At 42.1% G+C, this 27,291-nt stretch overlaps 1 protein-coding gene across 2 annotated transcripts in view; it reads right to left on the bottom strand.

The window, feature by feature from the left end:
- The window catches only part of flnbl (filamin B, like), a 62,701-nt gene extending 37,117 nt beyond the window's left edge, over nucleotides 1-25,584 (bottom strand). For both annotated transcript variants that reach the window (XM_070840207.1, XM_070840217.1), the window contains exons 1-5: nucleotides 25,265-25,584; nucleotides 2,426-2,535; nucleotides 2,154-2,289; nucleotides 1,630-1,727; nucleotides 189-336 (exon numbers count right to left, since the gene is read on the bottom strand). In XM_070840207.1, the coding sequence (XP_070696308.1) occupies nucleotides 189-336; nucleotides 1,630-1,727; nucleotides 2,154-2,289; nucleotides 2,426-2,535; nucleotides 25,265-25,556 (784 nt within the window). In that variant the 5' untranslated portion in view covers nucleotides 25,557-25,584. The remainder of the gene's footprint in view (nucleotides 1-188; nucleotides 337-1,629; nucleotides 1,728-2,153; nucleotides 2,290-2,425; nucleotides 2,536-25,264) is intronic.
- Between the last annotated feature and the right edge of the window lie 1,707 nt (nucleotides 25,585-27,291).

Raw genomic sequence — 27,291 nt, 5'->3', positions numbered from 1 at the left:
ATAACATTCAACATTTTTTTAGTTTTTGTTTTGTATCTTGTTGACGGTTGCTGCTGCAACAACCAAACCTTCCCACAAATTAAGTGAATCAGATTTTACTGCATCTAATAAATTGTGTTTAAATAATTGTGTTAGTGTGTGTGTGTGTGTGTGTGTGTGTGTGTGTGTGTGTGTGTGTGTGTGTGTACCTGGTCCGTATGCACGGGCCTTCTTGGGGTTGAGTTTGGGTTTGAGTGGAGCTCCTGGCTTTAGTTTGCCTTTGGGGAACTGAGAAAGGTAGGTCATCACCGACTGTTCGTCCGCACTGGGATCAATGATCTCCTCTGGCGCAATCACCTGCAAGTTTGCATATGCACACACACACACACACACACACACACACACGGTTTAGGTTTGTATATACTTACATCAGTCTGGGAAATGGTGTCCCAGTTCATGTTTGTTGGTGTTGGATGGGGTTGAGGTCAGGGCTCTGTGCAGAGCAAGCAAGTTCTTCCACACCAAACTGGGAAAAGCCTTTCACACTAGAACAGGAATGGGTCCTCCCCAAAATGTTGCCATAAAGTCAAAAGAGCATTATTGTATAAAGTGTCATTGTTTGCTTTAGCATTAAGATTCCCCTTCCAAAAAGTTTTGGCCATAACGACTAAAACTCTTTTTACACAAGTGAAGAGGTGAATGGGTATTTAGAGGGTACAAACCCCCTTTTTTTTTTTTTTTTTTTTAACAAAAGCAGTGAGCATTCAGGATGTTCGAAAACAAAAGTAAATCATCATCAGTGAGTCTGACCTCTGAGCTGAACTCACAGACCAAGGCAGAGGAAGAGAAGGAAGATGAGTGATGATTTAAGGAGGAGTAAGTGAACTTGGTTCAGTCCAGGACACTGAACTCTGTGTCACACTGGTGTCATTAACAATCACCGGTCTTTTGTTCCTGCTCACATCATGATCAACGTTTGCCTGAAGTCACTCCGTTTCACTTCTCTAAAATCCTTGTTTGGAATAAACTACTTTCCAGCAAAAAGGACGCCCTAAATTAATGTCATGGGTGTGACAGTGATGTTTGCAAGCTATGTATTTTTTCTTCTGGAGAAGACTTCCTGTGGGTGTCAGCCGACAGACAGGAAGCAGAGCACAATGTGATGCAGAGAGAGAGAGAGAGAGACTATTACCATTTGTTTAAAAAAAAAAAAAAGTAATTATTCAAAAGGCTGCCCCTGTTTAAGATGACAGGAAGATGCATTTGTTACATAAATCATTATTGTAGAATCTGAGCATTGCATCCTCTCAGCTTCAAACAAAAGTGTGTAAAAAACAAACTGGGGTTCAGTGAGTTTTCTCTGCTGTGAGCAATCAGGAAAGCAAACAGCATCTGTGTGAGACCCTGCTGGTGACCTCTGACCTCTGACAAATCACAGCACAGCAAATTCTGCCTCTCCTGGGCTGCATGAGAACATACAGGATATTTGCATGGGAGACATAAAATGCGAAGCAAACAGTTAAATGTCACTGCGCCCGTGTAAATCTATTGGCTAGCATTGTCAGCAGCCCCAGGCTACAGCAAACAGTAAAATGTACGCATCATCCCTGCAGCTGCTTTACAGCAAAAGCACTCAGAGACGCCTCTAACCTGCGGGATGCCCAGCCAGTCATCAGCCAGCTGCATGGCCTCAGTGGCATTCTCCACTGGTTTCACTGGATCCCAGGTCTCCCAGTCTGGACACAGGCCTGCAAACAACACACACACACACACTCAAGTCAGCGGTTATGAATGAAGATGTGCACATACTGTAGTTGCCACGGTGTCTATATTTGACCAATCTGCTGTGTTCGGCTATGCAAAGTCGACCCCTTAAGTTCCCCAGAGCAGTGACTTTGTTGGACACATTTAAAAATCCGACAAGAACTAAATTTAGATCCTGTTTCCTTTGGTCAAACGTTCCTAGAAAGGTTCTTTTTCCCCCTGGAAAGCTCTTGCAGTAGAAGAGTTCAGACTCTCAGTGGTTCTATAAACTCACTGAACTCATCAAAACATTCCCAGATCTTTACTGTTAAATTGATCGAAATCACTATACATGACAATATGAAACATTGGACACACATACAGTCCGCTCTACAGCCTTGAAACAACACACACACACACACACACAGTACCTGGTGCACAGCTGTCTACCAGGGCTCCCAGTGCCTTGCCGTTCCTCCAGTCCTGGCTGAAGTTGGTAATTGGCAGATCAGGGACTTTGTGTTGGATCCAGCCCAGCAGACGCTGCTTCGGTGTCTTTGACTCTGTCTGAAGAGAAAAGGAACAACATGTTCAGACAGCTTTCCAGCAGTATTTGCTGTTTTTCATTTCATTTTTAAATCAGATTCAGGGACACAGAACATGAGATTAATAGAAGTTGCTCAAAAACTCAGCTGGATGTTACCTCTTCCTCCTCGCCCTCCCAGACTGGCATGGAGATAGAGTAGTGCAGGATCAGAGTCCACACCAGACCCAGGATCAGCTTCAGGTTCCCATCGACAATAGCTTTAGAGTCTGAAGGAGAGAAAGACAGAACTGAGGTCAGCTTTCCATCTGGGGATAATCTGCAGAACTTCAGCGAACTCTGAAGTTGTTGGTGCTCCGTTTTGCTGTAAATTCTTATGACTACTTTTTTTAATTACCAATACACCAACAACTAAGCCACTACAATAGCACCACTAATTACCACTACAAAGCAGAAGAAAAAAATAAAACTGAATGAGATCCGAAACCAAAACTTCAAAGCCCCATTCTAGCAATCTGTGAGTGATACCGTAGCTTTAACGATAATTAAACCCAACATGACTCATGAACATTTTAAGTGTCACCAAGTTCATTTTCCAAACTATGAAATCAAAAAGAAATCTACAGACACCCAGAAGGTAGGAAAAATCCATTTCAAACTAGTATGTTTATCTGCTTAACTGAATTAAATCTAATTCAATGCGACCCAATAAGATGAGAGGCGGAAAAAGATAGATATCAAGCCAGTAAGATTTAACTGCAAACATGCAGTTTTATGTCAGTGTTAATTTGCTGCTGATGCTTCTGACCAACTTCTTTGACACCCCCCATCACAGAATCACAGTTAATTTTACTCAGGGATGAAAATAATTGTGTAACACCTGGGCCGACCTGTGGAGCGCAAGATCTGAATACAAACCAGTGACAAACCTGCTCCCAACTTACTTACTCCAAACAGAGTGCTGCTGGGTAAAGTTTCTCATTAATCAGACCTCACTGTACCAGGTGGTACCTCACACCATCCCTCTCTCTCTCTCACACACACACACACACACACACACAGTAGTGTTGGCTAATCTTTGGCTGCAGCACAGAGCGTTCAGAGTGAAGCAGACAAAACATTCCAGTCATTTTTAATCTCTCCATTCCTCTCTCCCATAACAACAACTTATTCGTTAAAGTGACATTCATGGTCATTTGCTCATAAGAATTTTGTTTCAAGGCTGGCAAAGAAACAAGGGCAGCGTGCCATTATGTCAAGGACACAGGTAAATCAGAGAGTACGATAGGGTTAATCTTGTTAGGCTTTTTATACTCGATGTTTGTTTAAAAAATAAATAAATAAATAAAGACATCTGACATAAGCAGAGGCACCCATTATTTCAGGCAAGGCGGAGCTCTTCCACTACAGAACATTGTGGGGAAAATACTGCTTTGTACTGCATGTGTGCATTTAACACTACCTGTATCAACTTATAACTAAACACTTCATTGGAATTCTAATTCTGTCACAGCACACATCAGTGGACCAGCTCATGTTAGAGCCTTCACACCTTCACAGTTACTGTATGCATTTGTCTCTGCTTACTTATGCAACTCTGTTGCTGTAGGCAGACTTTCGACACCGTTTCGGTGTGTTCAGCAGATGTGAGCCGTGTCCCCACAGTGTGTGTGTGTGTGTGTGTGTTCCTCTGATCCACCTGATGAATCTCCAGCTCCATTTCACCATCAGCAGAGCAGCTGTGGTCCAAACATGTTTCAGCTACTCAGGTTTAGGTGGAGCTCTGGGAGAGTGCTGCCTCACCCACGGGTGACACAATACTGTTAATGACTGAGGATTCTTCAACACACACACACACACACTCAAGGTTGCGACATCCTGCTTTCTACATTCCTAATCTTTGCCAGACTCAACACACTCGGTTATCTCCGTTTCTGTCTCTTTTTCTTTGTCTCTTTTAACTTTTTCAACTTAGTTTTTCCTCTCGTCCCACCTCCAACCCTTTCACTCTCTCCACCTGTTTGTTTTTTTAGCATCTAATTTCTCACAAATGTCTCTTTGCAGCTTTCCCTCTTTCGTCCCTCCTTTCTTTTTCCACTCAGGTTGATCTGCCACACCTGTGTGTACGTGTGTGTCACCACAGGCAAACATCCTGTCAGTGAGCAGCACTAGTCAGCAGCCTTTACCCTCCACACACACACACATATATACACACACACACACACACACACACACACAGAGAGCTCCACCCAAAGCTGAGCTTGCTCACTCAGCTCAACGCTTATCAGTCACACCAACTGGGACTCTTTTTTTTTTATTGAAACCAGGTGAAGTAGTAAGAAACTGTTAAAGTTACAACATGGTTGCTTTGTTAATGTGTGACAAAGGGATTAAGATTATACTTTATCTCATAAATGAGAACTTTAGTATGGGGGGGGGCTGTCACTCCCTTAAAAAGTCAAAATCAAATAAACTCATGTCCATGTTAAAGCATGACATTTATTCATTAATTAGGACACAACACACGGAGCATAATTACAATTGTGTGCAGTACATGTTTTTTAGTCTGCTTTCCTCTCCTGCTAATCGTTGTGACATTTTTCATTTTTTTAGACCGTTTGGACACTGAGGCTGAGAACCACTGCTTTAGAGCCATCTAACCATATTGACAGCAGTTCTATTTGTTTAAAAAGGTATGTAGTTTGGGTCAAATGTTAATGTTTGTCATTGGAAATATTACTTTTTAAACCCTAAATTGTTATTTTTTGCCTGTGAATTTGATTTCATTAAAACAGCTCAGAACATTATACTGGGAACAGTGTGTGTGTGTGTGTGTGTGTGTGTGTGTGTGTATGTGGAGACAGTTTTGTGAGTAACGAGGCTATCGCCATGGTAGCCTATTGTTCACATGAAGGACGAGACTAGGAGAGACAAAGGGAGAGAAGGGGGGGGGTATAAAAAGAGACTCAAAACAATGATTGAAGAGGAGGAAAACAACAAAAACATACAGGAATATTTGTGGAATCCACAGATTCAAGCTCCAGGGTTAGGTAGGTAGGTGTGTGTGTGTGTACCACAGAAATAGTGTGTTACAGGGGGGGTTTTAAGAGCTCTAATAATCTGCTGCATTGTTTCCTGTTGCTTAAAGCCTGATCTCTCCTTCCTCTCTCCGTCTCTCATCCTCCTCATGTGACTGACTCACAGGTCTGGGGACCTGAAAGCACTCAACATTCTGCATATCTGGGCCCCAAAGTAACAAAAGCCATCCTCTAAACAAAGAGACAAACCTTAAACTACTGTCTACACAGTGAGATCTCAGTAAACAACGACGAATACTCCAGGAGCGCAGCCAACGCACACACCTGGACAGGCAATGCCAAACGCTCTAAATCATATCCTTCATGGCTTCACATAATTCATTGTTCTTGTTAAACACAATCATGCCAATGGGAGGGTGAAAGTATTTGACCCCACCCTGGCAAAAACAAACAAAGTGAAGATCACTGGTGAACCCGGCCCCTGGAGCAGTGGCTCTCAGGACTGGATGAAGACCCCAACAAGCAAGATTAAAACAATCCTATGTATCGGTTAGAGTACTAGACATGTCCGGAGATTGTGGCCTTGTACGGCTGTGCTTTCTTAGGGCTTTTATTTAGTCAACACTTTCTTTAGCCCTTGCACTTTTTTCATGGATGGTCCAGGTGACGACTAAACAACTAGTACCCCCCCCCTTATCTACGGACTTACACTTAATATAGTACCGTTTGTTGACATGAAAATCATTAAAGGCTCGCATGAGAGGTTTGACACGACCGCCCGCCCTCTCAGCAATATTATACACAACAGTCTCTTCCTCTTTCATTCAGAGATTTGTCTGTCCAAAAAACCCATTCACAAAAGATCCCCGTTTAATTCGGCCCGGATCTGCGTCAGCTAAACAGTGTTTGAGCCTCTCAGCCAGCCACTATCGCTGCTGATACCTGCTGATTTGTTGACCCATCGCTATGGAGACTCAACAACACCAAGGCAACAAGGACATTAATGGAGAAGTGGGGGCTGGGAGGGTTTAGGTTTGTATTAGGAGAGACAAAGAATGTGCGCAAGGAGAAACGGAAAGTGAAGGAGAGCGATAAAGTGTGTGTGTGTGTGTGTGTGTGTATAAAGGTGAATTGGGTTGGCTGGAACAAAATGCCTCTCTTATCAGCATGGCACACCCTTTCTGGTGCAGGAAGTTGCATAATGAGCCAACAGCAGACTCCAGAAATATCTGCTCAATAATCCCAACAGTCTGATAGTCCAGTTGAAACAATAATAACGATAATAATAATTAGTTGAAATAATAACCCAATGACTAACCTACGCAACTAACTGATCTATCAACTGACAAGTGAAGTGGCTCCAGAAAGAACTACAATTAGCACCTGCGGTTGTTCGCCTCCATCAACTAGTCTGAATGAACTTCAGCGTACAGTCATGTCTGTCCAGACCCAAGATTAGTGTCGCTAATTACGTCTCTTCTACGTCTGTTCCCAAGTTATGATGTTGAATAATGGCCAGAAAAGTGTTTTTGCAGAACATTATGATGTCATAGTGAAGCTGACCTTTCACCTTTTAGATATAAATTGTCATCACTCTATAATTTTACCCTATTAGGCATCAGTTTGAAATATTGTCATAAGTAATGTATGAATTCTTGAGTTTTGGCCAAAAAAGTGTTTTGTGAGGTGACCTTTGATTTGACCTTTGATACTTAAGTTCAAGTGGACGTTCCTGCCAAATTTGAAGAAAGTCTTTTGGGGCATTCCTGAGATATCTCAAGAATATCACGAGAATGAGACGGGCTGACGGACGGCCAACCGGAAAACATGACGCTTCTGACCGGCGTGGCAGCATAAAAACAAAAGTGTCGACCTACTGATGCCGTTATGTTCCTTTAGAACGGTTTGCTGAATGGTTGAAAAGTCTTGGAAAACCCCTACACCTTGCCCCTCCCCTCCTTTCTAGAGAAGTTGTCCCCTTTCACCACATTTCCATTACAAATAAGTTTGAAGTAAATAGTAATTGTTTGTAAAACTTTGTTGCATAAAGATTCTTTTATTCTATCAATCCACTGTAAACACACACACACACATATATCTGTGAAGTCCAGTCACACCCTATCCTCAGGTGAGATACCTGGAACTGTTTCCGTCAGGTAACTGTAGTTCATTCTGTGACAGTTTAATATCTCTTTCCCTCACTATGTGTCTCTCCATGTCTCTCGCCCTCAGAGGCACAACTGCTGTCCCACTTACAACAGCTGTTCCTTCACACGATGACTACATCGCTGCCCCACACACACACACATGTTCAGCTTCCTAACCAACAATTTACAGCTGAGCACTACAGAACAGTCGACGCCTGAGGCAGATCATCACACTGATGTCAGCCAGCACACTCCCACAAAAAATGCACCGTCTCACAGCAGCAGTCGGAGTGAGGACATCCCATCTTCAGTTATTAATCTGTTTAATAATACAACACATACTCTTTCAGAAAAGCTTGTTCTATAGATGAATTCAAAATGAAATAAAACCTTGTGTTCTTCATTTAACTAGCATCTCTTACATTATAGACACGTATAATAGCAAATGGACACTGAAGTGAGAGCTAATGATGCATCAGTGTACCTACAGACAGATTCTTACAACTATTTCCAGTTAATACGAGTTTTTAGTTACTATTCACATAAGAAAACTAGTCGTGCACAAAGCAAACTACACAAATATACATCTATTAATTGGTTGGGCCACTTAAACGTGCAACAGACGATGTTTTGACCACTCAGGGGGAAGCATTCATGTGGCGAACTTGTGAGAAAACAGTTGCTTATTCACATATCCAGCAATTCCAGTGTAACAGCATTACAACGTGATGAAGATAAGTCTGATATTCACTCACTTTTAGCTTTGTTTTTGGTCACCACCAATTCTAGAGGAAAATTTCTGGCCCTTTAGCTGCTAAATGCTCCACTATGCTCAGTTATGTCCCCAGTTATGTCCGTTTGGCTGTCTGGCCCTGAATGTTACCGTTTTGATTTACTTTCACCGCTCTCAGGCTCTAAAAAGTCACCCTACACGGCCTACTCTGCTCCAAACAGCAAACAATAAGCTGAAACTCAGTATGAACCTCTAAAGTCAAGGGGCTTTATCAAATTTGATATATTGCATTATAGATATGTCAATTTCATTCCCTTTAACAAACATTTTCCTAGATGGCCATAGCTAAAAAGCTGCACAGCCATTGCACAGGAACGGTCCTTGGTGATATGGTATGGCAATTGAGTGTCATTAAATTGGAATGAGGAATTCACTGAGGGGGAAGAAACAATGTAAAAGTCTGGAAGGGAATTTAAGGTGGAAATGCCCTTTAAAAAAAAAAGGAGGACAGGAGGTACCTGCAGTGGTAAACAGGATGTAGAGCTACCGTGTGTGTGTGTGTGTGTGTGTGTGTGTGTGACCCATGGTACACACAGATTCCTCATTGGTGAGATCATGACCACCCCTATCCACCCCCCAGTTCACCCCAGACACACACACACACACACACACACACACACACACTTCAACCCCTCCCCTCTGAGGACCAAATGGATGGTGGCAAAGGAACAAAAGCCACACACACACAGAGCCACTGGTTTCTCTCCATATCCTTCACACTCTATTCAAGAAACAATCAATTTAAACACAACCACACACACACCGAGTACCCTCTTCAAACTACGGTCAGGTCAGTTACTAGAATCTTTTACTCAACACACACACACACACACACACACTAAGGAAAGAAAAGCCTTTTATCTAAATGCAATGCCAGTGAACATGCTTAAACTAAACACTACCCTACATATGCTTTAATGAAATGTGGGTTTATTTTATGTCCTCACTGCAACTCTAAATGGAAGCTTTTACAATGAATAGTCTTGGTTAGTTACAGCCTGCAACCACAAACCTCATATGAACTGAGCTCTTCAGTGTCCATTTCCACATTTCCAGTTGCTAAAGCTTTTATTTCATAAACACAACATCATTGGTGGCTTTGAAATTTCACTCTACAGAGTAACCTAGCATATGAACACTCTATGCCACTGAAAACCGCCGGCCTGGCTAAGTCTATTTCCCAAAATGAGGAGCTTTCACTTCAAGATGCTGCTGGTTTGTGGGCTTACAGAAAGAACATGTGATCATGTAGAAGTGGCCCCTTAAACAGAGGCGAATGGAGGGAACTGTCTTCTTCTGAAGAAATAGGTTCCAATAATTATCAAGAGTAATGGGTAAAGACAATTTTCAATGCTCAGAGCACCAAAACTTCACCACCCTTGTGTTGTGTGGATAAAGAAATTTGATCACATGGTCTAGTATGACAGGAGGTAAGTGAAAAAGTAGGTTTCCGATAATTTGGGTGAACGAACCCTTTGGGACTCCATTGGGTTTTAAGTTGTTTTAAAATGACTGATTACTTAAAATCTACTTTCAATGTCCAACATCTGAACCGTATCCAAAAAAGTCGGCAGTCTTCCCCCATAGCATCATGTCGGCACTCCCAAATTGTGGCACCCACTGATGACATCACCACATGATGCATTGCTGTAATAACGGCGCTGCTTAATAAGAGTCACATGAGTCATGCACCAGCAGCTCAGAGGGGGTGATCCCACCAAAAACCCAGATTACAGACAGAGAGAGAAGGAGGCAAGAGGCTTGTAATGTCTTTGATTTGGTTAATAAGGGGCGAGCGAGATACAGAGCCTGTGTCATTCTGTCTCTCTCTCCCTCTTTAATCTGGTCACTGGCTGGGCTCAAACAGCTGCAGAGATGAAGAGAGAGAAAGATCAAAGACTATGAAAACCTTCCTCATGTCTTTCAGACTTATTCACAAGGAATCAAAGAAGAGAATGAACGAAAAAAAAGACTTGCACTGATGTTAAGGAAGTGAATCTGTAGCGAGTTTGCTAACAGCCAACAGCCAGGAGAACCTTAAGACCTCAAGCCGAAACCTCGCTGAAAAGGGGTCTGAAGTTCACAGGCTTGGTTAGGGGCCAGACTTAGATTAGCCTTGAGTGTTAATCGCTTGAGATCCCTGCTACTGCATTTTAAACAAACTGTAGGCAAGACAGAAAACTGTGTCTCAAATAGGACCAAATCTAATAGTCAAAGTCCAAACTTTCTCCAGGGCAGCAGAACATAGCACAGACTTAATTTTAGATGTACATATTTAAAAAATACTCTGTGGAGATTTGACCACAAGCAGCACTATGGAGCAACATTGTATTTTTACAGATTGCTCCCTATTTGGTTTGTATTGTGCATGAGGGACAACATGTATCCATGCAAGCACATAGACAGGATTCCTTCAGCAAGTATTCTGTGGTTCAATAGTTGGTGGCAAGCATGCACAAAGAAACATAACAATGCAACAATAAAGAGGAACATTGCAAGAAAGCAAACATGAATGTAAATAACACAAGTAAAAATATGAAGAAATGTTGTATGTTTTGAGGAAATAAATCCACTCAACACCTTTGCTAAGCGTAGCGTCGTCTGCATATAAATGAAAATTAGGATTATATTTGAGAATAATTTCTCCTTGTTGTAGAGTTGTAGCCATTTTATAGTAGGGATGGGACTGTAAACGTGTACACTCAGGTGTTTTAATGAATTGCACATGTTCTCCACCCCTTTTTGATGGCCCTTTGCAGTCTCTGTGGTCAGAGTAAGTTTGGAATCTGACAGTCAGAAATCAGAGCAAAGAACAAACAAACAAATGTATTTCATACATAAGAAATAGACTTCAATCACAACAATTGCTCATCATGTTGATGAGTGACTTGAGGAGTTCATGGGGTGAATGTGAATGAAAAAAGCAACCAAAAAGCCTGTTTCAGGTATTCTAACCAAAAATAAAGCCTCAGATCAATTCACTCACTCAAAATTCCACTCTGAGATTTACTGACAGCTCAGACAAGAAAGCGGGAAAAAAAACTAATGTGAAGCGGCTCAAAACAATAAGTCACAAATCTGAAACTATTTACAACCACGGATATTTACACAAACTGTGAAGTCAGTCATGCAGACAGTCTTTGTCAGCATTAACCCGCCTTGGAGTGACAGGTCCTGTCATAATAGAGACTTACTGGCCACTCTCTAGAGAAATCATCCGCCCCAAGACAGAACAAGAATTACACAAACTCCAACCAGACCTCAACCTCATGGGTCCCCTAAATACACAAAAATAAACTGGAACATTGTCTCCTCCACTGTCAACCACCATCACTCTAGTAAGTTTTGACATTTTTTTGCCACAGCACTTATTTTGAAAAACAATAGTGGGCCTAAAATTGAAATGGGCAGTGGAGGCGAAAGCATCCCAAAGAGTTTCAGGCCGTTTCATGGTTTCATGTTGGATTTGAACATCATCAGCGATGTTGACAAGTTTCTCGAGACAATGAAACCAGTTTAGGTTCACTCTCCTCTGTCAAATGTAAGGCCAAGGTCTGAGTGAAACATCATCAACAATGAGCAGTATAATAAAGTTAAATATAAAACTATAGACCATCCTGCAATGAAATCACATGAGCTGCGACGCTGGTGTGTTCTGTGCACATGACATGACAGAAGCAAGACTGGCAACACAGACAGTTTGATTTAAATGGCACAACTAACAATCCTGGCATGGATAGAAAAGTTTAATGCACCTTCTCCTTAGAAAATATTGTGGTTCAGAGGTAAAGTGGGTTGTCCAACAATCGGAAGGTCGCTGTTCAATCCCCTCAGTTTGATCTAAGTCAGCATGTCGAAGTGTCAGAACAGTCTCCTCCACCTTAGATTCCTCCTGTATGAATGATGTGTGAATGGGTGAATGAGGATGTAACGTAAAGCGCTTTGAGTAGTTGAAATGACTAGAAAAGCGCTATACAAAAACAGACCATTTACCATTTATCAAGGATGTAATGGTTGTTAACAGGCAAAATACCATGTTATTATTAGTGAACTGTGAGAGATGCATCATGTTAGTTGTAATAAGGGTTGAATGGTATCTAGACTGCACTGGCTCAGTGGAGGGAATGATGATTGAAACTGGGATACAGTGATCTGCGACTCAAAACAATGTTGGCTAGGGGCATAAAACATGGGTGCAAATGGCTCCTTCTCCACTTCCTACTACCCTTCCTTGGACCACACTCATCGCTGAACTTGGCATTCATTGTGATCTCAGCTGAACACCTGTAGAGTTTTGTGAGTGCATCTTGCACAGTTGTGACACCATCGAGTTGACAAAATCATATTGGCGCCTGGCAAAGTACTCAAAACCACTTCTGTAGTAATTCCCGCTACAATGGTTGTTTTCAGGACCCCATTTTGCAATGATGACACATTCACATTCACAAGGTGAAAACAATACCAGCCGTGTTGTCGAGGCTGGTAATAACTGCATGAATAATAAACTAGGAAGACAGAACTAGAAGACGTTTCATACGAACAAACAGCAGAAGGAACATGAAAACATGAGAACCACAAGAGAGCTGAGTAACCAGCACAGTGCAGCCCTGTCATTAACACACACATACACACACATCTGGCATTACGTCTGCATGCATAAACAGGACACACACTGACAAACACACTGCAGCGTTTAGCCTGGCGTGACCTCACCCTGCTGGTTCCCAGGCTATGATGTCATCAGAACCAGACCGGCCATGTGGTGAGGAAGAGGAGGATGAAGAGACGAAAGGAGATAATGATGGAGAGAGGAGAAAATGAACATGAGAAAAATGAGACAGACTGATATAGAAGACTAGACAACAAAAAAAATGAAAAAAAAATAGCCTTCGAAGAGAAAAAGAATGAAAAGAATGAAGGTGCGGTTAAGGAAGAACATGAAGGAAATTTTAGAGCCCACAAGATTGCATACAAAGTCAATGGAAACACACAAACAGCTGCAGGTTCAAAAGCTCCACGAAGGCCACTCAGACCCTGAGGTGAGACTTTTGGCAAGTCAAACATATTAAAATGTTAAATTATTCTGAAGCCATCATTGAAACAAGATATGGTCTTGTGATGTTTTAATGTGATGGTAAACTGACTCTGTTTTTTGTTTGGTCCGGCATACAACAGAAATACAATAGATGTCACCTTTGGGTTTTGGAAATCGTGACGGGCTATTTTCACTATTCTCCATCATTTTTATAGACCAGATGTTTAACAATAATTGTTGACTGCAGCCTAAAATGGTCAGATAATTGATTTATATTAATAACGGTCTAATCAGAATTAATAAACAAGATTACCAATCTGACAAACCAGAATTTCAATACTAGGGGATTCAGACGGTCAGACATTCAGAAGATCAGCCCTTTGATTCCTGGTCCCCATGTCACAGTGTCCGTGGGCAAATTGCTCCTTCGGTGTGTGAATGTGAGTGAATTAGTTTCCTCCTGATGGCTCCCATCAGTGTGTGTGTGTGTGTGTGTGTGTGTGTGTATGGATGAATGTAGTGTAAAAGTGCTTTCAGTGGTCAAAAAGACTAGAAAGGCACTATACAAGCACAGAGGATTTACATATTAGGTACAATACAATCTATTCAAAGGAATAAAGTTGAAAAGAGAACAAAGAAAAGGAAATGAAGAGAGGAAGAGATGGAACAAGAGTGAGTAAGAGGGACAGAGTTTGAGATGTTTGTAGTTGAGCCAAGCTGCAGGAGGTTCACCACAGTGATTATCACTGAATAATCTGCAGTAAGCCACCACAACCACACACACACACACACAGAGAGGGTGTGTTGGGCAAGTTGAAGGGTAGGGGCTTTTAATTTAGAGGTTTAGGGTTTCATCTATGTGTGTGTATAAAGAGGAATAACTTTTTTGATGGAGTAAAATGTCTGTCATCTTCCTGTCAGATCATCATCATCATCATCATCATCATCAACCAAATATTTGGTGTACAGTGACTGTAACTCTGCATCACGTCTGCTGCATCTCAATTCCAGACACACACACATACACCTGTGTGTGAGTGCGTCCGTCCGTGTAATTACATCGCTCACATCAAAAGATGAGCACCACAACACAATGACACCAGTGACGTGATGACTCAGCTTCATACAGACATGAACATCTGCTGTGAGACAACAGGGTGACTGGTGGTGACAAGGACACAAAGAGTGTGTGTGTGTTTGGATGTTTTTTTTGGCACCACAAAACAAATTCCCATGAATTTCTGTTGTATTAGGTTGGCATCCACAGTTCAGCAGCTTAAAACCTTGGCAGGACCAAAAACAACCACTAGGCACTGACTTTTTAAAGGGACGACCTTTTTAAAGGGTTTATATTAAGCCCCGCCCATTCCGACACTGCTGAACAGTGATGTTCGCTGGAAACCGTGCGAACAACAACTCTGTTCATCACCTACTAGTTCATCAGAAGCTCAACAAGCATGTTATGCCTTGTTTGGTTCATTGGTACAAAAAAACCATTTGACGTTTTACAGGCAGTTAGGTGTCAGACTATTTCTTTGCTGTGTGTTTAAAAGTGTTAATTAGTGAGCTATACTGGTGCTGGTAGGAGGATTTTGTTACCTTTGGACAGAGCCAGGCCAGCCGCCCCATTTCCGGTGCAAAGCTAACCGGCTGCTAGCTGTGGCCTGATATTTCACAGACAGATACGAGAGTGGTGTCAGCGTTTTGAAGACTGAGGGGAAAAGGGGTAGTAAACAAAAATGACAAAAAATGTGAACTACACATTGAGAAAAAAAAAAATCCCATTGAACCAGTGTGTTCATCACTTTCATCATAAATAAACATGGAGTCACCGACTACTTTAAATGTCTCTCAAAGTGGATTTTAGTGACATTTCTTTCTCCATTGAAAATCCAACACAAAGCTGCTACCTTAACCCAACAAAGGAGCTTTCTCTGCAGAGAGGAGGTGTGTGTGTGTGTGTGTGTGTGTGTGTGTGAGTGAAAGTCTATATCCCTGCCACTCTCATGTTACCTTTACTGCAGTAACACAGAGGCTCTGTGTGTCTCTCACACTACAGCCTTCCAGCATGGGACAAGGGCTGATACAGTGAACAGATTAACACCACAACCCTTCATTTCTGTGTCTATATGAAACATCTTCAAGGTCAACACCAAACTGAAACAAATGCCATCAGGCAGTGCTGGGACTACAGGAATTTCTTCGTGCTTTCGTATGGTGTCTTCCTCCCTGTCTGAGGAGCACTGAGCTGCAGGTCTGGGACACCCTTCTTGCCGAAGCTTCATGATTTGTAGGTGAGCCAACTGTCCAATCAAAGTGTGCACTGACTGACCTGCTCTGAGAAGCTGATGGGGGCTCATGGATGTGATGCCCCTCATGTGTTTTCACCAGCTCTTTTTTTTCCAAATCCTCACATGCTGCTTTATGGTTTAGTCACACCTGAATGAGGCTTTTGGCAGTGTCACTACATGTCTTAGCTGAGCATGTCATATGTTGCTATTTTCAGGATAAGCTAGGCTACAGAGTTATTCTCATGTTCCAGGAAGTTCCCAGAACTAACAGTGATTACAGCTGACTAACGTGCTAGCACAGTGGGGAGAAATATCCGTCTGTTTCAGGCACCCCCGGGTCCACCAGTAAAGCCCTACTTAACTTTCACTAAAGACAATGTTACATGACTCACGTTTGGAGTGCTTCAAGCGTCAGAGGGGCATGAAATTCTTCTAGTTGAGTTATTATGACCAAAGTTAACAACTGCATTTGAAAATGTGGAATTCTTTGGAGGAAAAAGTCCAAAGATAATTTGCATAAAAACGTTGGGGAAGGATTCTGTCTCAGGGGTCGCTACGAGCAGGTGGAGACTAAACATTATACTGTTGGAAAAAGTCTTTTCTGGATGAATTCAGTAACTATGGCGACCCCGTCTTGTTCACAAATAAACAGAAGAAGCATTCTGATTTCTCTAAATGGCTTCTTCTCTATAGCGGAGGCGGTACATTTACAATACAGCTCGAGTGCTGTGAATAAACTTTTAACGTTAAATGTTTATGTGTTCAAAGTAGCCTCATTAGCACAATAACCTCAGCTCACAGGATCTCTTTGTTAGTCTGGTTTTACATTTGGGATTCTGCAGGAAACATCTCATTGACCAAATACGAGGAGGATGAAGGGAATTAGCTGGCGTTTACTGCACTCACGGTTTTATAGAGTGCCTTGACTTAAGCCGTTACTTACAGTGCAGGTTTTGTTCTTCCCCTAGAGATGTGCTTTTTGTTCCAACACCACAAGTCACGCTTCTTTAATTCATCCAAAACCATCCTTCATGGTGGAGAATCAAAACATCAATCTAGGCCTGCGTGTATCAACTAATACTTTTCCAATTTTTGACCGTGATCTGGTTACAATTATTATCGTGGTTCATCTCGACGGAAGCTGTAACCAGGGAGCCGAATCTGAGAATTTGGACATTTGGCACCACTGGACAGGTCCATGTTTATGGTTTTCTACCAGCTGACACACTTTGCTTGAGCTGCAGCAGCTACGTGTGCAGAGAAAACCGAAGATGAGAGTGCAAAGGCCGGAGCCATAAATATGACAGCGTGTCTGGGGTTTTTTTTCCCCTCTCCTGGAGGAATGAAACAGACAAACTGAAACAGAATGTGAAAAAAAAACAGCCGAGAAGCAACGGGTTAGTGCGAGAGTCAAGGAGCTTTGAGGTTTCTGTGTGTTAGTGAGTGAGAACATGGCCAATGCAAACACTCCTGCCAGCTATGACTTAGAGACACGGGAGACCTCTGCATGTAAGAGCACATTAGAGTCTTTATGGCTCCTATTTCCAAAGGAAATGAACACGATTCAAGAACTTCCTCATCTCTGCACCTTAGTTCACTGCAATATTATTGTTTCAAATTTTTGCTTTACTTCACTGGAAAGTTCCCCCGTCCTTAGATAGAAAGTCAGACTGACATACCGTAAAAACTATTGGATAGATTAACATAAAACTTTTTGCACATATACTTATGGTTCCCAGAGGATGAACCCTACTGACTTCAGAGAACCTCTGACTTCTCCTGTAGCGCCACCACGAGGTTCACATTAGTGGTTTTGAGTAAAATGCCAACAACTGTTGGATGGATTGCCATGAAATTTGGCATACACACTCCTCTCATGATTAACAATAGCAACTTTGAGGTGCTCCCCCTATCTAGCGCCATCATCAGGCCAAATATTCATTTGGTTAAGTAGTTTTTGTGACCGAAAACCTGTCAAATGGTTGTTTTTTTGTATTTTCTACTAATTTGCAATTGTGCGAAAGCCAATATGGCAAACTTTATGCCTGCATAACATCAGCGTGTTAGCATACTCTGCATGCTCGATTTATAAGGCAGACAAGACCTTTTATCTCTGTAAGCATCTTTCATTGAAACAACATATATAAAGCATGTTGGAAACAGCCCCACCACCAAGTGTGGACCAGAAGACTTGTTCGCAGTGGTGTTAACCCGAGGTGTTGATCGTTTTTCCAGGCTGCTGAGCATTCAGATATTCTCTGTTCTCTCATCTTTCTCACACGAACCTGAACTCAGCATTAAGTAGCTCCGGGGCATCCAAGGTATGTGACACTTCCTCTTCAAAGACACATCCCTCCCCCGCCATCCCCTCCACCGCCCTTCCCTCCACCGCCCTTCCCAGTCAAATCCAGCCAATCACTGCCATTGTTTGCTATGGTTGCCAGGGGAACAGGTGGAATGTCCCCTCATCCCGTGCTGACCTTGGGACACTTTTATACACGCATTGTCAATGACTCGCGTGTGGGTGTGTGTTTCGATACCAACTGCCAAAATGAGTTTCAGCCGAATCTTTTCCTGAACTTGTTACCTGAAGGAGTTTCATAGCTTTCATGTTGGCAATCTCTGTGTGTCTACTGTGCATTAAACCAGCTGAATGTAAAGTTGTCATTAATAACTTTATTGGCTACATGTATCCTCTTTTTGGAAGAGAAGACGCGAGATACCAAGACAAAATGGACTGAGCACCTGCTACGAAACACGAAAACCAGGACATGAAGAGAACAAAACAGCATTCAGCAACGTGGGAATCAGACGACTCGACGAATTAACTGACTGCAACACAGGAGCAGAAACGACAGAAACAAGTGATGGCTTCCCCATTTAAAAGTTAAAGTTTGTGAATTCTGCTTCACCGGTGCCACACTTTGGAATTTTTCAGGCTTAGCTTTTGTGCTGGGTTATGTGGTGATAAAAGAAACAGAGTAAACAATAAAAGAAAAAAATCCATGACACAAAAATGACAAAAGAAACTGTACACCTGTGCTTTTAAACCAAGACCTGACACCCACACAGAGCGTGATCCTGTTAGACTGAAACCAAACATCTATCAGCTGTCAGAGTTCAGTGAGCCGAGCTGGCTGACGACTATTGTTGACACACAGCGCCATGGCAACAGAGTGCTCGAAGTAGAAAGAGAGAGAGTGAAAGCGAGAGTGTGTGTGTGGTTGGTTTCTGGTCCAGGACAGGAGTAGTCTCTGCCAGTCAGTTGGTTAATATGTGACAGAGTCATGAACTGTCTGATCTGATCTTTGTTATTGTTCTTAATAAAATGTAAGAAACTTCCACAGTCAGGTCTGACTAACGGTCAGTTTCATGTTGTCCAGGGAATTTTTATTTGTATCAATTATAACTAAGCTTTACAATCCTCCAGGGTTTGCTAACTGTAGAACGTTATCACGGTCCAGTCGGTTTATCTATCCATCCATCGCTCATGGTACAAAGTGATCTACCAGGAGTGTGTTCTGTCATGTAGTTAGTCAGCCACTGTGCTGCAGAAAAAGTCTTTTGTCAGAGGGCAGTTTTTTGTGAGGTATTCGTGCAGTGCTGATGTCAGTCTCAATGCAGCCTGGAAAAGTTAAAGACGCATCATTTCCTGCGCAGCAGGAATAAACAGCGAGAGAGCGCGTCTGTGTCTGTTGCTTCTAATGAAGTGGAAATAGGCTGAATCACCACTGCATGTTAAAATGTAACAGATATGTTTATACATGCATGAATGTCCTCCAGGTTAAAACACAGAATCAGATTTGCAACTGCAGCTTCTGTCTGCGTCTGAGCTGTAAACACAGGTCACTTCTCCATGAGGTAATGTTTCTCCTCAAAAACACAGCCTGAAGGCACCGTAGTTTAACTGTCTGTGTCTGTGTGTGTGTGATTAAGGTCACAACTGAAACCTACAGATCCCGTTAGGCCTGTTCCCTGTTCGGTTCCTCTCACAGATGTAGGACAGCGATCTTATGGATACAGCAGCAGGTAAACCGCCCTTCAGACAGCTTCGAAGTTGGAAAGCTGTGCGACGGCTCGGTGGTTGGTACTTCGTTAGGGTCCGTCAGCCTTCTGCATGCTTTAGCAGGCCAAGTTCAGCATCATGGTCCAGCAAAGGTGATATTAACTTGGTTTACGGTATTTCTCATCTTCGTTGGCACAGATTTCCAACAGCTTTTACAATACACTTCACCTCTATCAAGAGAAACCTTCTACTCACACTGAAGGTGTCACTGATATTACATCAGTCGCTGTTTGACATAAATATCCCACAATGCAATGCAGTACTCATTACAACACCATAACCCATAATGGCAGATTGGCGTCCAGTGCTTGGATACTGTAACGTCCTTGTGATCAGATCACTTCACGTACTACTGTACTACTAGTGTCAAGCTGCTGCTCATTTTAAGCACGTCTGAAACCAACAACTGTAAAACTTGATGTCAATGTTGCGTTTACAGCTTGTTTCAAAGGGAATGTGGGGCTGCACTTCCAAATCCTTCTGGTGCCTCCTCAGACTACAAATAAGTGATAAATAAATGAATGAACAAAAAAACCTAAATGTTCTGTTGACTGATTAAATGACTAATAAGTCAAACCTACACAAAGAGGCTGAAATCCCTCCGCCATGATGCAACACACCTGCCTGCACAAGTGGATGGCCAACACCCTTTTCATACACACATACATTGGCCAATGTCCAGGCAGGTAAAACACACACACACAGAGTTTTGCAATCTCTCCAGAGATTTTGCAGGCCTTAGCCTGTCACTTGAATATCGATTCACATATTGACATATCGACTTACATGCACAGACAAAATACTGCAACTGCTAAAGGAGGTTGAAGATCCTCCTTTCTCTGCTGCAACAGGGCATTTTAAGTACAGGACACCAAAACCTCACCGACGACAGCAAAAGTTAAACTTAGACACAATTTTTGAGAAAAGCATTAAGAAAACGTGAAACATCTGATAAGAAACTTCGCAGCGTTATCGGACAAAGGACGGAAGATGACAGATCCTCAGCTACAGTTACATCAGGAACAAACCACAGCTGGTGGATATGAAGCTGGGACACACAGACACACACACACAGAGACACACACACAGAGACACACACACACACACACACAGAGACACACACACACACAGAGACACACACACACACAGAGACACACACACACACAGAGACACACACACACACACACACACACACACACACACACACACACACACACACACACACACACACACACACACACACACACACACACACACACACACACACACACACACAGGTTATTCATTCATGAAGAGACTGAGAAGTGTTGATTCCCATTATCTAAACCTTAAGTTCTGTTCGGGGTCAACTTGATACGTAATGATTTTGAACTGACGAAATGTTTCAGAAATCTTCTTACTCATTACGTCTGTTTGGGCTCCCAGAATCCTCGGCTGTGAAACAGGCTTAAATGTTAGAGATTTTCATCTTTTCTATCTCTGGTTGGTGGTGACACTCTTTTTTTATACAACATTACCTTTCAAAACTCCGAGATTAGCTTTATCTCCAAACACATAATCATTATACAAGTTCACATGGTCGATAACTGTACATCACTTTACATTGTTCTCATTAAATGTAGTTTGTGGCTGAAGAAAGTGTTGTCACTTCAATACTTTCCTAGAGATTGAGTTTTTATAAGTCAGAAGAAAATAAAGGAATTAAGTTAAATAGGAAAAAACTTTTCTAATTGTTATGTTTACGGAGAACTCTGCTTCAATGGTGAATTAAAGCCAATGTTAAGCAAACTAAACAGTGAAATGTTGAGGACTACTTGCAAATTCCTGTGAGTTAAATCTCCCAGCGGACAGCGAAAGCACCATCGAGGAACAACTGGTCTGACGGAAACTCGAGGAACAACAACATCATGTAAAGACTGGACAATGAACTAAAAACATTATGAATCTCTGACTGGACACATGGTGAAAAATATTCCTCCATCTGGCTCAGTGGGGCTTCAGACAAAAGCCTGGGGGCCTCCCTGAGGGGCCCCACACCACGGCTAACTAGTAACAAACAGACAACACAAATAACTGAAAAAGGAGACAACAGCAAACGTGTCTTCCCACGCTCCCTCCGCTTGTCTGGTACGTGCTTCCTGCCATGGAGGCGAGGTATCTGACAAACTAGCGCTACCTGTGGAACCACACTGGATCTTTTCCAGTGTTTCCACACTCTGGCTTCACAGATTCAGATTCCAACTAATGCAAATGTGGCTCGTTTTCTTAAAAAAAAAAAACGAGCCACATCAGCGACCTCTGATCTGTCTGATTGGAAGGTTCTGAGAGCAGAAACATAACAGGGCTCCTTCATTATGGTGAGTGTGTGTGTGTGTGTGTGTCTCTGTGTGTGTGTGTGTGTGTCCGTCCCACCCAGTCAGTCACTTCCTTTCTACTGTGGAAAATCAAACCTCCACAGTTTTACATCACTGCACGCGCTCCGACCTCGGCTCACTCCCATCATGAACTCAGTTCAGCTTGAATCAGACGTACAGACTTCTAGAGGATACTTTCAGCGGTTGTTCCTCGAGTACAAGGGTGCGTTAGTGTGCATACAGATGCCATGAAAAGACTAAAACCAGGAACCGACCCAGGAAGGAAGTGCTGCTTCGAGGAAGATGCTCCGTCTGCAGCAGAGACACTCCTGATAAAGCCTCCTCTAGCGAGACAAACAAAAAGGGATTATGGGTGAAGAGAAGATGGCTGAAGCTTGTCATGTTTGGACACTTGGACTGGTAAAAAAAGAAAAAAAAAAAAAAAACACCACAAGAAGAAGAGTCACGCTGACATTAACAAGACTAGAATCAGATTCAAGCAAACATGTTTAGCACTCAAGTAAAACACCACAATATTATTGATTATTATGTGAATGAATTAATTAATTAATGCAGATCAGCATTTCCTCTTAATTGTCAGACTACCTAAAGCAAAGTGACTGACTACGGTGCCGAATTAACAAAAATTCTGATGTCATCACAAATATCCAAACACACAAAAGGTAACAAAGGAGCCAGCGTTCAATACTGTGGGCACACTCAGCAACAACAAGGAGGAAACACACCAGTTAGCACATTTACCGTTTTTTCACTCTTGTATATAAAAACACCTGGATGGACAATCACACGCCAATTTCCCCATCAGCTGACCTGTTGGGTTGCCCTGGACGGTAAGATTTTCTGACAATTCAGAGCTTCGGAGACCAAGAACAGCCAATCTCAAAAACTGTGTGTGTGACTGCTGCTATGGCCCAAGTCTACAAATCAAGTACCCTGAATGCAGCATGAGAAGAATTGTAATGTGCTGGCTGATGAGACGTTCGGCGTCCACGTGGAGTAGACATGGATACATTTGTGTTTGCCGTAGGAAGCAATAAAGCTTTCCCATCGTGGCACAAACATTCACCAGACATTCATCATGCAATATGGCAGCACCGGAGCCGACTGTCTGATCTCTGTATTCCCGCTGTGTGAAGGCAACTTAAAGGAATTCCTAATGAGTATTCTGTGCGACAAGCAGCCAAAGAGATTGATGGTCCTCCAGTTAAACCCAAGAAGTCCTTTTCACACACACACACACACACAGTGAGGCGTTACTGTAGAGTTGGACTGACAACAACCCACTGTTTCATTACAACGCTGTCACACCGCTTCACCCCTGAAACCTTATTCTTTCATTTCGTTTGTCTTTTACAAAAATATATCCAAAGCTTTACAGCACAGAGTCACAACCGACCACAAGGAAAATACTTTTCTCGCACTTTCACATCTCACATCAGTGTGACAGACATACACTGATTTTAGTCTTTGCACAGTTTCTGCCGGTCTGCAACACTCAACACCAGCAAAGACAAAGGAAGGAAACCCAGATATGTCTTTCTTCATCAGGCTAAAAACACACCATAGTTGTCATGAAAGCTGAGCAAAAAGGAACTTAAAAGAAATAAACAGAAACATCAATTCATTTTCTGTCTGCTCGTGTGCCAGGGACAGCTTCTTGGCATAATGCTCTACTGCTGGGACTGATAGAAATCTAATTGTTTCAGACAAGCAACAACACATCAGCTCATTAAAAAGCGCTCCTCGTTCGCTAAAAACTGTGAGATTTATTTGTCTGGATGCTGTTATTTAGCAAATATTCAGCAAAATCACTGCATTTTAATTATCTGTGCGTGTTGCGCTGCCTGGGTGGAGGCCACACACTAATTAAAATCAGACCTGTGGTAATTAGGTTTGGGACACAACAACAAGGAGCTTGTTAAAGAGAAATATGAAGCAGAATAACGGAGCAGCAGCAGGAGGAGGAGGAGGAGGAGGAGGAGGAGGAAGTCCACCTTCACTGTGATACAGCTGACAAACCACATTAACACCAGTCTGCTCTGGTCTTGGTCACATTAGGGTGAAGTGTTGTCATACATGAGCCAGGCTCATTAATACAGGTGTGTGTGTGTGTGTGTGTGTGTATGCTCATTAACACACACTCTGCAGCCACAACATGCCAAACTCCATTCAGAAATCTGTCGGTTTAAGGCTACTGTTGACAAAACGATGCATTTCATCAGTAATTACTGTGGGGCCCAGTCTGTAGCTGCAGATATGACTCGTTCTTTCAGCGAGCATGGTTTTAGTTAAAAAAAAACAAATATTGGCTTTATTAGACTTTATATGTGTGCCGATCTGAAGATGAGTTCACGTGAATAGTAATATTCTTCCAAAGTAATTTACAGTTACTTAATTGTCGCAAGCAGACAAGGACCCATTAAACTGCAAGATTCTTAAATGCAGTTTGGCGAGGAGGTCTTGTCGCACCGTATGGGCTGCATTTGCGGGAACTAACGGGACGCAAACAAACTACAATGGGAGTAAATCTTATCAAAACGTGTCATTAAAGTGAAATTATTCCTTCTGCCACGTGAGGACTTGGGATCATTTTTGTTAACGTTGTGTTGGGAAATCTGGGAATCCCGGGAAAACAGCACACAACCCAAAGGACAAAGGTACGGAGTCAACTTCTCCGGCAAAAGCGCCCAAACAACATTCTGAAATACAATTAAAAAGGTTTTCAGAGGCGTCCAAAGCCGTTCTTTACTTTAATATCACATTACACACTCATTGGTGCTAAAGTCAATTAAATATCAACTTTTAAACGTGTTTTCCTGCTGGTTCCCAGCGACGTCTGGTCTTAGCTAACAGCAGCCAGGTGGGCGGCAGCGGCGGAGTGAACCACTGGGAAAAACCGGAGATTTTACAAGGTATACTTGTTGCTTTGTATATTACATGTATGCCGAATAGAAGAGCGGGTCCAACTAATTCGACAAAAACATTAACAATGATATGATTGATATAGTAATTTCTGAGGAAAATCAGTTAAGACTTTAAAACGCTACATTATTAATGGCAGTTCGGACATTCCACGGTAGAAAAGGGCTATGAACTTGGTAAACTGTAGGAAAAACTTCACAGGGATCAGTAATATTAGTAAGACCCTGTATAGACTCCTCTTTAACAGGCAAACTAACTCTGGGGTCCGTGTTTGGTGGTTTTGGAGCCTCAGAGAGGCGGCAGGACGAATGAATGGGCCGCCGTCACTCACCTATGGAGACGAGCTTAATGTTCTCCTTGTCCAGGAACTCCAGAGCCACCGACACGTTCTCCAGCTTCATCTGCCTGAAGTTGGGCCTCGGGTGGTACTTCTTGTACATCTTCTTGTGGCTGAGGACCTCCAGCAGGGCGATGAGCCTCAGGCCGTCGCCCAGGTCCAGCTGCAGGTCGACGATCCGCTTGTTGACACACTTCAGGTGCTCGTTGATCCATCGGGTGAAGGTGTTCTGCTGGATCTTCTTCCACGGAGCGTCCTCAGCCAGGTCCTTCTCTGTGGCCGGCATCTTCAACGCCTCTTCTTCTGTCTTCTCTGGGGGCGCTTCTTGTCCGGAGTTTGGTGGGAAGTGTTTGGTGGGAGCGTGTTTCCTCGGAGCAGGCTGGAGCTGGTTTGAGCTTTTTCTGAAGCCTCACCGGGACTGAGTGGCCGCTGCTGCCTTCACGTGCTGCTCGGACTTCTGCAACTTCTTCTGTGAGGTTTTGCGGCAGTCGGCATCTTAAAGATTACATTACCGCCTCCTTCCGGATCTGATCTTCCTCACTGTCCATTCCCTTTAAAGTCGTGCGTTTGGTCTCATAAAATCTAATAACCATTTCTTCCCTCCACACTCTAATATACTTTTAACAGTTCAGTTAAATTAAGTTGCCTTTATTGGTTTGTTGATTGGTTGTTGGTTTATTGATTTATACAATATCACATCAAAACTGACTCATTAATTATATATATATATATATATATATATATATATATATATATATATATATATATATATATATATATACACACACAGCATAACCTTTTTCTATATCCTCTAATTACAGTTTCTTTGTCACTCTGTTACAGGTAAAAGTCCTGAAAATGTGCCTAAAGTGTTAAAAGTAAGATTTTCATAGCAGTAAAATGTCCCATGTGACTTTTATTCTATTCTATCCTATCACCAAATTACTATTTCTCATGAATGTAAAAGCAGAATTCTAATGTTATTGCTGGTTGAGGTGGAGCTCATTTTGAACTATTGTGTGTAGAACTGCATGAATGATCATCTTCATTATTATAATAATCTGCTTGTTATTTTCTCCAGTAATCGTTCTGAGAACAGTTGGAATACCGAGTGGGAGAACCGGCGACCCCCTCATCCTCCACAGATCTACAGTCCCTTTGCATTTAATTCATCTTTGAAAAAGGAACAATAGCATAAGAATGTAAGTCCATCTGTTTACTTGTACACGGGACAGATTGTTAGATAAATAGAATAAATGATCAGAAATACAGAAATGATTTCAAAGTGTTTCCTAAAACGTAAATAAGAAAAAGAAAGAAAGAAAAGAAGTAAGCAAATATGTGTGTGTAGATAAACACACGTGCACACATGTAGTCAAATGTGATACAGTAAAAACTCAAATCAAACAGGAAAACAAACTAAAATCAACAAAACATAATGATGAGGATGATGAGGATGATGAGGGTATCTTCTATTTAAATTATGATCTAATAATCCATCAGTCTTGTAATTATTGTCTAGTATGTTTTGATAAAATCTCAGCCCTTATTTTTATATAGTTTATGTTTATGTGTGTACTAGGGTTGTATCCCTCTGATTATATCTACATTGTTTGTATTGTATTATTGTATTTTTCATTTTAACAAGGGTCTACACTCTGTAAAACATGCACACGTTAATCACTGATCAACAGTGAAACATAACAGAGTGAACTATAGGCAGGTTTGTTTTTGTCTGTTTTATTTCCTTTTTTGAATGTTTCTCCATTATAGAATCACAGTACTAGAATGAATTCAGTGCTGAATTTGAACGATTTCTAACATCTAAATTTCCGGAAGCCGTGAATGCAGCATCAGTCTGACATGACGCCGGATTCACCTCCTCAAAGATCGTCTATGTGCGAGAGCAGATAAACAAAACCACGCTGTCCGAGACCAGAGGATGAAGGTGACAGTTCCAGAGTTCAGATTTTGCTGTTTGGTTGGTTCTCCTGGGAAAAAAAAGAGTCAGAGTGATGCAT

This window comes from Pempheris klunzingeri, chromosome 2 (assembly GCF_042242105.1).
Source record: "Pempheris klunzingeri isolate RE-2024b chromosome 2, fPemKlu1.hap1, whole genome shotgun sequence".
In the NCBI taxonomy this organism is placed as follows: domain Eukaryota; kingdom Metazoa; phylum Chordata; class Actinopteri; order Acropomatiformes; family Pempheridae; genus Pempheris; species Pempheris klunzingeri.
Note: the sequence above shows the minus strand (reverse complement) of the source record. Positions and strands in the feature narration are given on the sequence as shown.